This window comes from Melospiza melodia, chromosome 16, assembly GCF_035770615.1.
Source record: "Melospiza melodia melodia isolate bMelMel2 chromosome 16, bMelMel2.pri, whole genome shotgun sequence".
Taxonomy (NCBI): Eukaryota; Metazoa; Chordata; class Aves; order Passeriformes; family Passerellidae; genus Melospiza; species Melospiza melodia.
The window spans coordinates 17,059,233-17,071,830 of record NC_086209.1 but is presented as its reverse complement, the minus strand read 5'-3'; the positions used below and the strand labels follow the sequence as shown (position 1 = coordinate 17,071,830).

Sequence of the window (12,598 nt, the reverse complement as noted above, 5' to 3'; positions counted from 1 at the left end):
ACAGGATGTCAGAAGGCTCCTTTTTTCATTGCACTCACACATAACAAATCAAGAGAAGAAATTGATATGCTGGGAATGTTGATAGAGCAAATTTGACAAACTGGCAGGTTGTATGCATATGGAAGAGTTATGGAAGGATGTACCTTAAGCAAAGATCACAATTTCATGACAATGTTTCTGTTCATTTTTCTGATGCAGAAGTGCTCCTTCTCTCTGAGTGTGGGTGTGCACAGACCCAGAGTGAGATGAATGCACTAAGGAACTCTGGCTGAAAACAAAGACACTTTTAGTGAATAACTCGGAAGCAAGTCTGCCTTTCCAAGCGCACACTTCAAAACTCCTACCTCTCTGCAGATTCATCTGCATTTTGTTCTGTTATCATCTGCAGCTCCTGCGTGGTTTTACTTGACTCCTCTTTGCCGGAGTTTTCCTGGGTGCCGCCGTTTTTGCTGCTGTCCTCGCTGGAGCGCAGCTGCTCGATGAGGCTGTGCTGGTGCCAGCTGTGGATGGAGCGGTGGTGCCCCGGCGTGGGGCCGGGCACGGGGGCCAGGATGTTGTGGTGCACGGGGCTGCTGTTCTTCTTGAGCCCGTTCCTGTCCCGAGAGTGGCTCTTCAGCCGGCTCTGCACCGGGGTGCCCCTGTGCTCGAAGCCTTCCTGCTGGTGGCAGCCCCCAGAGCCGGCGGAGCCCTGCGAGGGGTGGCTGAACCACCTCCAGCGGAGCCTCAGGATCTGCTTCACGTCAAACTCCTTCTTCCCGGACACTGACATGGTTTTTTTTTTTCTCCAGAAAGAAGGAAAAAAAAAATACAAAAGCCTATTCTTTCAGGAAGGAAATGGATTCTTTGTTATCTCTTCTGTTTCAACTCCTCTTCTTAAGGAAAGGCAGCAGCAGAACAAACACGGGCAGCCCTGTGCCTCTCTCGTGATGAATGCACCGCGAGCGATGCTGAGCTGCTGTTAGCTGTATAGGTGGGAATCCATACTGACAGGATGATGAGGTCAGACCTTAAACAAGTAAATCAGCTTAGCACAGGAAAGCAGCGACCATAACACTCCCCAGCTGCCGGGCTTACACACTCGCAGCTCCACAGCGCGGCTCCCCATATATAACCCAGCCTCACATGATCCTCAGGGAGCCCGAGCTGCGCCTTAAGATGCAGGGGAGCACGCACAAATAAAGTGACAACACTTTCTGTCTATCTCAGGGCGTTCTCCATCCAGCCTGCTAATTAGCAATGCTGCTTTTCACGGCGGATTTACAGAGGATGCTTCCAGGCGGGTTTTTGGTGGCGATTCTCTGGGAACTCTCCCGCGGCTCCTTAAGGGAATGCGTTTGTTTGTCTGGCTGTGTAAAATTCCTACAAATGGCCTCGGTGTGGTAGCACTTACCTAAAGGAGAGGCATCCTTTGGATGCATGCTGCAGGACTGGCTGTGTTTTCTCACCCACCGATGGGTTTCTCCATAGAATTGCAGGGCTAGGAGAGGAGAGGGAGGGAGCTCAGGAAAATCGGAGATGTGCTCCCTGGATGACTGGATCTGTGGCAAGCACAGTTTCCTGGCTGAGTGCCTGTGTAAACAGCCTTTCCCATCCTGCTCTTGATTTCTCACGGACAGTGAAACACTCGTGGGGTTTTTTTTTGAAAACACCTTTCTTTTCTTTCTTTCGGTAGCGTGCGCTGTAACGCGTTTTCAGCAAATTTAACAGGGGAGAGATTTTCATTCCCATCCCTTGGTTACCAGGCAGGGCTGTGAGAACTGTCCCCTGTGTGGTTTGAAATAGTGCACACAGAATGTTTTCATCTGCAAATTAAAAAGAAATGAATGGACTGGATTTTTTTTAATGTTATATTCTCCCAGGTTGGCTACTGATGGTCTATCCAACTGCAAGCAGGGTGCAGAAATAGCAAAAGCTGTAATACAAAGTCAGTAGAACATGATTCAGAGAGGACCCTCTCTAACACACCACTCCTCTCAGACCTCCTGACATTAATTTCATTTTTCTCTGTTTTTTTGGTGAGCTTTTCTTCTTTTTTTTTTTTTTTTTGCCAAAATTCTATGATTGGACATCAAACATTCAAATAAAATCCGCTCTTTATTCTTTTGGACTTCATATAGTACAAGCGAGGAAATGTGAAGTAGAGTTTAAAAAAACCTACAGAATAAAAAACAAAATGAGAGGGTAGGACTAAGGAATTTGCAGTTTTTATACTGGACTCTCCTGCTCCTGTCCTATTCATGGTATTCAAGCAAAGGATGTGCAGCATCATGGGCTGGATGCACGTGAGAGAAATTACAGAATGAGTGAAGAACTCATCCAAATAATTGAAAGCTCTTTTCCTATCTAGATCCATAGAGGGAAAGACTTTGTACAAAAGAAAACCTGTGTGAAAGGCTTGGCCATAAAAGGCAGAAAGGAAGGAGCTGAGGGAAGGTTTGACAGACGTAGCCAATGCATATTTGTTGCTATAGAGAACACTGAGGCTGAGCTGTTGCAATTAAATGTACATTAACAAGATTTCCTTTGAGATGTTCTAGGAATAGAGAGAAGCTAGAAAACTTATTCAACTTCTAATAAGTTACATTAACAGGAAGGTGTATAAAGGCCTTAAAGTGCATTTAATAAGGGGGTTCAAGTCAAGCTTGTTGAGAATATGAGCTAATAAAGAAGCTGCTACCAAATTTCAGGGATATTAAAAGATTTATAGACAGTGAGAGGATCAGTGAAAAGGCTGGGCATTGAGCAGGAGAGATTATTGTATATCCAGAAGTCAGTATAAGATGTTTTCACACTTTATTGATTACCTTTTACAGCAATCTAAGACTTTCTGAAGACCCAAGTGTTTCAGCCATTTTTTCTTGCATTACACATATATAATATTCAATATAATGTTTCTTGACTTCTCAGTTTCAGCCTGCACAACTAAGGATGTTTTTCCTTTCAATTTCACACAAGTAATGAGACTCAGTTGTATCTCTGTATATTCCTGACGATTGCCTACATGGCAATTTGACATCTATTTCAGGGAAGGAGTCACTATACACCAAGTTAATGAAATAATTTATGATGAAATCTTGTAGAGGTGGACAGAGAACACGTTTTCTTGCTACTCTTTAATCAGGTCATTGAGCTATCTCAGCAGCTCTGTCAGCTCCTCTTAGCAACAGCTCTGATACATTTAATCCATATTTTTCCACCATGTCACAAAGCTTCTGTCGGTTTTCTTCCCTTAAATCTCTTTTGCTGAAGTCATCCTCTGCTCTGAGATATCATCAAAAGCATATTCCTTGCATTTTACAGGGGAATGTACAAGCAGCACTTCTGCTTGTGAATTACGCCTGTTCCTGCTCAGTACAGGTTTTAGCAGATGTAGTGAATCTAGCTAAAATTAAAATAGTCAACCTGGACGTTTGCTGAAGAGACCATCTTGCTCAGAGAGTCAGCTTGAGTCAGCACAGGATATGTTTCACGTGGGGCATAAGGAGATTATTTTTTTACAGACCTTGTTAGTGTTCTGGCTAAAATTTCAGTGTGCTGTACCAGGTCAACATAAGTGATTTGATAACCCAAAATTTCAGGCCTGAAATTATTGGAAGTGTGGCATGTATATGTATAACCCTGGAGCAGTTTTATGCCAAGTACCTGCTTTTCACCATTTTCATTTATCCCCTAGTGAGAAAATTAGTTCTTTTTAAGCTGAATTAAATGAGTGTTTACTTCTGGGTGATTTCTTTCTTAATTTCTCACATGCTTTTAGGTGCATCTCTGATTGGGTTCAACCTTCTAAATGAGAAAAGAGACAACATATAAGATTTTTCTGTTATTCCTAGCCCTAATTTAAGGCCTTTGGTCTCATTTAGATGAATAACCACATAACAGCATTATTCTTTCCCCTCATGGCTGGAGATCTCCAAAGAACAGGATTTTCTAGGACCACAGCAAGGCCAGCCAGGCCACCAAGAGGCTCAGGCAGGTGGAGCATGTGATGGATGAGGGGAGGCAGCTGCAGCAGGATTTGTTCAGCCTTAGGAAGAAAAGGCTCAGGGGCATTTTCGTGCTGCCTGCAGGTGCCTGGTGGGAGAGCAGAGGCAGAACCAGGCTGTGCCAGGGGAGCCATGGACGGCAATGGGCACAGCAGGCCCAGTTGGGCCATGGCAAAAGCTGAGGAGAGGTGAGAAAACTTTCTCCCTGTGAGGGTGAGCAGGGAGATGGGAGGAGGCTGCCAAGAGAGGCTGTGGCATCTCCTTCCTCAGGGAAAGTGGGACCCACTGAGGATGGGCAGGCCCTGGCACAGGTGCCCAGAGCAGCTGTGGCTGCCCCTGGACCCATGGCAGGGCCCAAGGCCAGGCTGGACAGGGCTTGGAGCCCCCTGGGACAGAGGAAGGTGTCCCTGCCATAGCAGAGGTGGCCCGGGGTGGACTTTAAGGTCCCTCCATCCCAAAGCAGTGTGGGATTCTGTGATGCCAAGTGTCACTGCTCCAACTGGGCTTGCTCTGAGTGGGAGATCAGCCTGGATGAGCTCCAGAGGTCCCTCCTGAGCTGTTCTGTGCCTGTGTGACGTGCCAGGGACTCTTTGATGTCTTTATCTCATGGCTGTGGTGCAGCCAAGCACAATTCATGTGGCTGTCAGCTGTGAGGAGCAAATCCATCTCCAGAAATCTGTCCTGCAGCAAAGCATCACTGCCAGCTGCTCATCCCAGGGGAGGCTTGACAGGACTTGGAGGAAAAATAACTTTTTATCCACAAAAACCCCTCCATTCCATTCAATCCATACAATATTTGGAGAAAGGTCTTTGCTCCCATCAGGAAAATACATTAAATTTGATGGTAGACTGGCCCCCAGCAGGAAACTGGGAATGATTTGAAAAGCTTTGTGTAAACATGTTGAACTTGCAGATGATTTGAATGATATGTATTAAGAGTCTAGGGTTTTGGTAATCATTTCAAGATTACATGTGTCAATACCTGATGCACCACTTGATTTAGTAAATTACAAAAGCATTTTGGTCATAATCTACCTATAAGATGAAATTGATAATTTTGTCTCAAATCATGTTTTAAATAGGCTTCAAAAATGACTTTTAGCTACAGCTGCCTCCCAAATTTGTCTGCCACCAAAGCACTTAAGAGAAAGGAGTTTTATGATGTATTTCAAAATGTCTGAATTTTTCAGTTAGTAACTCAGTAATTTCTTTGAAAATTGAAGCAAGAGAAATATATCCATACAGTTATGTGATGTTTATTCTCTTCCCAACAGAGACACAGAAAATTATTATTTTTTTCTTGTTCTTCTTTTTGCCCTGAGCCTGGTAGTACAGTGCATGTATGGAGAGCCTGTTAGAAAAATATCTCTCTTTTCCAACAAACTTAGACACAACTAATAAAAGGAGGAATCATCCACCTTTCTTGTAAAATAATCCCAGAAAAATACCACTTGTGGAGTCTGGAGCCAGGAGTATTGCAAGGTTGGTAGCAAGAGCTGATAAAGAAGTTCTTTGCTGGATATGAGACAGACCATAAAAAAATTGAATTTTTTATTAAAGTCAAGGATAGCTTTGGAGCAGAGTTCTTCAATACCAGGTAACTGAGCCAAATAGGGGAAAATCTGCATAGGCTGAATGATACAATCAAAAAGCACAAAAAGTGAATCATTTCTTCTCATGTTTTTGAAGATATTTTTCGTCTATTATGATATTACATTATTTAGAAAGTCAAGTTAATTACTTGTATCAATATTACAGAGTTTGCACTGGGGGGAACAGCACAAGAAGATTCACATGTGCACAGATTGTTGATCACTAAACCAAGCCCTATTTAAAAACTGTTCCCTCTGTGCCCAAGCTGTGCCCCACAGGTCTGCAACACTTTGTGTGCTCAGCACTTCCACTGCAGATCAGGCCAGACACAGAGAACAAGAAGTTGAATATTTTTATGACCCTGTTTTGAAAAATAATGTGAAAAAGAGCTCCCATTAGTCCATTCTTTTTGCGAGAGATAGCCAGGAAACATCTGCAATGCACAGCAGCAGCACTCAGGAGTCAGAGCTGAGGGGAAGGGAACAGGACAAAACCCAAAGCAAATAATCTATTTAAAATCTGCAGGAAAGCTCCTGCTTTCTTTTGAAAGAAAACTTTCAATGCCACAGACTCCAATCAGTTAAAGACAGTCAGTGGCTTCCCATGCTCCCCATAAAGGAGGCAGGAGAGATGATCCACTTTAGGGAAGGTGTTGACACATTTAAACACAATTGCTTCCTCAAATAACTGGGAGCTATCCTACAGATTGCAACCCACCCACAGAGCCCTGTGCCAAAATTGGATAAAAATCACAGCATTCCCACAAGATCCAAGGAAAAAGCATGTGAGACATGAGCCTGGTATGAGTAATTCTGACTAAGAGCTTGACAAACAGTGGCAGTGCCGTCGCCCTCAAAATGGAACCAGAACATTGGAGTGAAGAAATAAAAAATATCCAGAAGGGTCTACCATGGACAAGGGGCTTGAAAGTGATGCCATTAATGCAGCAAAAATAGAACTCAAACTCACGACTTGAAACTTGTAACAGGTCAAGAACAAGATATAAAAGAATGGAAAAAATGTGGATGGATGCAAAGAAGTATAAAAGATATTTGTACTTTGTATTTGAGTTTTATTCCTGTGAACTCTTCAGTTTCTCAACATCTTTCTCATGCTGGTGGGGCAGGGTTGTGCAAACCTGGCAGTACTTATTAAAGGTGACTGCTGCTTACCTAGTAACCACTAGTAAATTACTAGTAACTACCAGTAAGTAGTAGAACTGTAGCTGCAACTTGCATTTATTCCATGAAACAGATGGATCAAACAAGCACATGATGGCTTTTATTCCACAAATATAAAAAGATCACAGTGGTCAGGTTCTTGCAGAAAATACTGGAATTTTCTGCACACTCAGTGCTAACAACAACCCCTCTTTAACCCCCGGTGATTAGTGTTGGATATGAAGGAGTACGGAAAGGATCTGGCATACCTTCAGCAAAGGCCAGTGTGTGGGTTTGACACTTGTCACTACAGCTCTGTGTCATTTGCCATCTGAAAGCCCTGGCAGAACAAGGACTTATGCCCAAGGTCAGTCTTCTCTGGCAGGTTTTTTTTAATGTGACTCTTGTTCATTCTCTCTTAAAAAGTAATAAATGGCACCTTTAATTAATTGCAGGAGAGGGAATCCTGCAGGCAGCTGTATTTCTGTGCGCTGTAAATGTAACGGTTCTTAGGAGTATTTAGGTTTTAATCCACAAATGTGTTCTGAGGCTCATGAAAGGTGCTGTATGTCAATAAAGCCTCTTAAAATGTGTAGTCCTGCATCTCCCCTGAATCCCTGGTTTCAGGGCTTGGAGAGATCTTCAATTATTCCTGGGAAAATGAGCAGCCTGGGGCAGGTTTGGAGGTTTTCTGAGACAATTGTTTGGTGCCTTTCTCCTGCATGGCTTTTCTGAGGTGCAGACCTTGACTGAACCCAGGCACACTGCCCAGCTCCCACCAGCTGGGATTTGGTCTCTGCAAGGGCGCAGAGAGGGATTCTGGAGCAGCAGCTGCTTGGCCTTGGCAGCACCAAGGGACCTGAGTCATTTCTTACAAACTCAGGCTCTTACTGCTGGGGTTTGTAACATAATAATCCATCAACCTTCACTTTCCCTGCCAGCTGTCATCACTTTTCCTACCAATTTTCCCAGAGGTTTATCTCTCCTTTGTGACTCCATAAGAATGCAGGGGACAGAATAATTTTTAAAATCGTATGTTCAAAAGCATCATAGCCAAAGCTCATCTGAAAAAAGCGCTGTGAACCAATATCCTTGTCAGCAACCTGTCTGCAGCATCCTGACACCACTGCTTTGCTCATGTCCCCTGTAAAAGCACACAATAACTCAATTTTTTCTTTGACAAAAAGCCATACAGATCCACATCACAATATTATTGTTGTTCAGCCTGGCTCTGGCTGCTGTCAGCTGCCAAAACACCTTGAGGCTGCACTTTCACTGTGTGATACTGGCCTGGAATATAAAAATACAGAACTACATTTAAAGCACTCAACTCCTATCCTTCTCATGCAAAAATAATCTTTGGTTCTTTCATGTTTGCAGTTTTTAGAGCAGAGACACTCAGCATTTCTATTTTGGTGTGCAAGGAATTTTTAGTGTTTTCGTATTTTCTGGGGGAAGAAAGAGATGTACATGTAAGTACTGTACCATAAGGGGAAATCTAGGAATTGATAGGAAAACAGAATATGTTTTCTCTTCATATCTATTTATTAATAATAAAATGGTACTGAACAACAGAGTGATTATATTTGCAAGTGATAGCAAATTTCAGGGAGAGAGGGATGGCATGAAACCTCTGGAAAACACAGATTACTGAATCTAACCTGCAACATTCTGAGACAAAGCCTATTAATGACAGATTCCCAAAGGGCCAGAGATACTCAGCCTGCTGAAGAGAAACAGAAGGACAGAAACCAACACATTAAATCTGACTATTTAGCATAAAGTGGCTGAAAAATCCACTTATGGCCTAGGACAAGGGTGTGATTTTTTTTTAGTGTAGATTATGCTGGTTTAATTTTTTTCAGAACTTCACCAGCAATTTTATTTGATACAGTTCCTTATCTCTTCATCTTGCACCTGAATTTTGCTGTGATTTGTGCCACCCCAAACCCCAGTGATTGTGAGAGAGCTCCTATAGGTGTGACAGAGTTTCAGTGCTAAAAGCTGCAGCCAAAAGCTTGAAATCCATTTTCAGTTTCCCAGCTCAGTTTGGGGTGTTTGAGTGGGGTGCAGCTGCTCAGTCCTGCAAGGGGAACTCTCCAGCCCTGGGATGGGCAGCAGGAATTTCTGGTGCTTGGGGGAAATGTCAAGTGTCCCCACTTCCTGAAAGGTCCCCTGGTGATGTGCAGAAATCAGTGCAGGACAGAAATGCCCATCACTGCTGGGTGCTTGTGCTCTGATGAGATCTGGCAAAGGAAAGTGGCTCTTTTCTCTTTGATTAAGGAAAATATTGCAGCTGCATACATTAACTATAGAAATTCTATAACAAGGACAGCCCTGCTGTAATAAATTAAAACATATTGCAAGTACACTACCAGGAAATTGTTTCAGCAGAAATTAAGGATAGCAAGCCTCCTGAAATTAAGCTTCTGCTGAAATAAATTGGTAATATCTAGCTAATATAGTTCAGCATATGTCACAAATGAAAGAGATGCTCTTGGCTGATAGTGTCAATTTAAAAGGCTGTTTGCATCAAATCATTTTGAGGTCTCAATTTACACACCAGGGGTTATAAAGAACTTTAAATTTACTTTAGAACACATATTGAGTTGTTTGGCACAGTTGGATTGACAGTGTGTGGCATTAACTTTCAAAATTAAGTTACTGCTAATACACTTGTTAGCGAGTTCCTGATGGTTTACCACTTTCTTGAACCTTCAGGAGTATTGGATGCCATCACTATTTTCATGTAAAATACAGTTGTCTTTAAAGAACTAAGCCTGTAACTGTGGTGGTGCTAATGTGGAATTAGTGATTACAGGAAAAATCTAACTCCCAAATTCCACTGCTCTAAAATACTCAATTCAGCTAACCATGGAAACATGCAGAAAAGCCTTGGACATGGGTGGGTTTTTTTAATCACTGCCAGCAGTTGATTATATTAGTGCTTCATTTCATAATTTTATGTGTGGTGTTAATGAAAATGTTATGGGAGAAAGCAGTAGGGAAAGAAAAGCGATTTGCCTCTCCTTACTTAATAACTGCTTCTTGCTGCTCCATTGAGGTGGCTTTTCCCTCTGAAATTGCTTTCTGTGTGCTGGAACACAGCTCATTGTTCTTCTGGCTGACAGTCTAATCATTCTGCCTTGCAGAGCTCTCACTTACACACAGAAAGGCATTGCTGGATTACCAGGACACCCAGTCCTCTGGAAAATAACACATCTTTTACCTTCAAGAGGAAGCAATACTGAAATTCCAAAAATCTGTGGTGTGATTCCCATCATTTATATATCAGGATATTTAATAACCTTCTTTTCACCAACCTAGTCAAGTCCAAAAGCTTTAAGAAACAAGAGAAGATTATTCTGCCTGGCTCTTTAAATACCATGATAGATACCATATATTCTTTCTCACACAACTTGCAAATTTCCCGCTGCCTTCTCACCTAGCTCAAAAGCAGAGAATCCCTTAACTTAAATATCTTATTTTGATCAATATTTTGATTAACACTGCACAAAACTTTCAGTGGCACTGACAGCACGTAGGTGACTCACTAATCTGGCTGCACAAATCAGCTTTGCAGGACTGAGGGGGCTAAAGCACAAAAAGCCACACGTGTCACAGGGTTTAACAGAAAACCAAAGTGCAGCCCCCTTGCCTGGCTGTGTCTGAAAAGGAAAAATGTGTGTATTTAGAACAAATACACCATTTGAATTCTCAGCATGTAGGAACTAACAGTTTTACTCAGTGCTGCTGTGATTTAAGGAGGTTTTTGCCTTGTGTCCCCCTTTTCAGGCTGTTTGGGGACATTATTCACCTGTGATGCTGATATGTGTCAGCAGTACATAAATATCAAGGGGGAATGAGGCAAAATAAAAGGTTTTCACCAGTCTTTACAAATTTCAGCGGTGTTCCTCAACAGCTGCTGGTGCTCAGCCCAGCTCAGGTTTTGTGGATCAGCCCATAACACCCAGGGAGGGCTTGGCAGTGCAGGGCACAGCCCAGCTGAGCCTCTCAGAGGAGGGATGTGGGTTTGAAAGGCACAATAAAGACTTTTCAAACCACTGAGCGTGGTCTGTGTGGCACCTGAAAATGTCACCAGGCAATGAAATGCCTGAAATGCTGCCTGGGCCCTGCCAGGGGGGTTGCAAGGCACAGGTTTGGAACCCTTTCAGCCCAAGGATTAAAGGAACGCGCTTTGAAAAAGAGAAATGGAAAAGAAGGTTAGAATTTTTTACTTCTTTTGGTTTTGTTTTTGTTTTTGTTGGAGCCTATTTAAATTACTGCCAGCAGTGTAAAAATGGATCAGAGCTGGCATCTCAATTTTTGATGAGATAATCTGCAAATGGGAAGATCTTGTGCACATGGTCCAGGTCAGTGCAAATTGTGCTTATGTGATGTTCTCTTTAGTAAGCTTTAAAGTACCTGAAATGGAGCATCCATTTCCCTGCAAAAGAGACAGCTTTTGTATGAACAGACCCACTTTCACCACTTTCTCTAACTCCAAACTAAACTTTCTTCTTTTTTTTCTGTGCTTGGTTGTGCTGTCACTCCTATAATGAATTCAGTGCTGAATTCCATAGCATGACTAAAGCCTTGCCTTAATTTATTTTGCTTTAGCTCGAGGCTTTAATATTATTATTAATATTTGATTCTTTATTTTCTCTCTCTTCCTGATTTTCCTCAAAGCCAGTTCTGCTATTTTTCCTCCATTATTTACCCCTAGGCTGAAGGCACATTTCCCACCTTTGTAATTTAGCAGTGGGATATGAACACAGCCAGGTGGAAATTCCTGTATTATATTATATAATCTATAAACTTCCATTGCTAAGCTATCTAATACAAATAATGGCATTTTGAATCTGAAATTCCCTGAATTGCTTGTTTTTAAAGCAAATAAACATAATTTAAAATCTTTTAAAAATTCTTATTTAGGAAATTATATGATCCACCAGTGGAGTCATTAAGTTTGTTCAATTCTTCAGTCCTGTCAAAAACCTATTAAGTTCCAGTGGATTCTCCCCAACACATAAATCTTGCCAGGCATCTCTTTCTTAATTACATGGCACAGGCTGTCAGCTTGCAAATGTTCTGTAGTAAATTAAATTGTCAGAAATACCCAGTTTCAGGTGATTATTTGTGCTACTGAAGCTGTGCTGCACAGCTGGAAGGGCTTTCTTGGCCACTTTTGGGCACAGCTTTCATTACTTATAGTTGTGGAAACATTTTTGTGGGGATAGAAATCAGCTTGTATTCATCAACTACACACTATTTGCTCTGTTTGATCAGCCATAAAAGTCAAGGTAATGAGATGCCTCCTGATATTTTTAAGTATCTGAGGTGGATTTCAATGTCTCACTTGTCTCCTTGTACCAATCAGGTCTGTGAGGGTGTGCAGCCACAGACAAGAAATAATTCAATTCCTAGTAAGCAAAAGCAATCTGTTGAAAAATTGGGATTTTTTTTCTGATGAAAATGCCAGAGTATTGGTCTAGAAGTTATAATGAGAATATGTACTGGGTACTTTTTCATTATCTTTGATCCAAAGCTCTGGGACCCTCTTCAGAAATCTTTAAATGATTTCTTAGAAAAGCAATATTCCCCTATCTTTTCTTTCCCATATATAAATTAACTTTATGCTCTCTGTGGCCCTTCTCTCTTTAAAGCAGAGACCAGGGAGCTGATTACCTCAATAATTAATTTGGCCTGACCCTTGTCCATGTGAATCACCCAGAAGGAAATACACTGGGACAGAAAATATATTGACTGTTCCAAGAAATGTCCTTGCTCCAGCCCAGAGCCACAGGCCAAAATCTCCATTCTGTTCCCCAGGCAGGATCCACCCCTGAGAAGAACCATCCT

General features: G+C 42.1%; 1 protein-coding gene across 3 annotated transcripts in view; it reads right to left on the bottom strand.

The window, feature by feature from the left end:
- Positions 1-1,554, bottom strand: part of KLHL4 (kelch like family member 4) — a 39,141-nt gene extending 37,587 nt beyond the window's left edge. The window contains exons 1-2 of one of the 3 annotated variants that reach the window (XM_063170834.1): positions 1,391-1,554; positions 345-782 (exon numbers count right to left, since the gene is read on the bottom strand). In XM_063170834.1, the coding sequence (XP_063026904.1) occupies positions 345-769 (425 nt within the window). In that variant the 5' untranslated portion in view covers positions 770-782; positions 1,391-1,554. Of the gene's footprint in view, positions 1-344; positions 1,365-1,390 lie in introns of those variants that run through there. The other 2 variants (XM_063170835.1, XM_063170833.1) reach the window with 2 other exon arrangements.
- Positions 1,555-12,598: the final 11,044 nt, after the last annotated feature.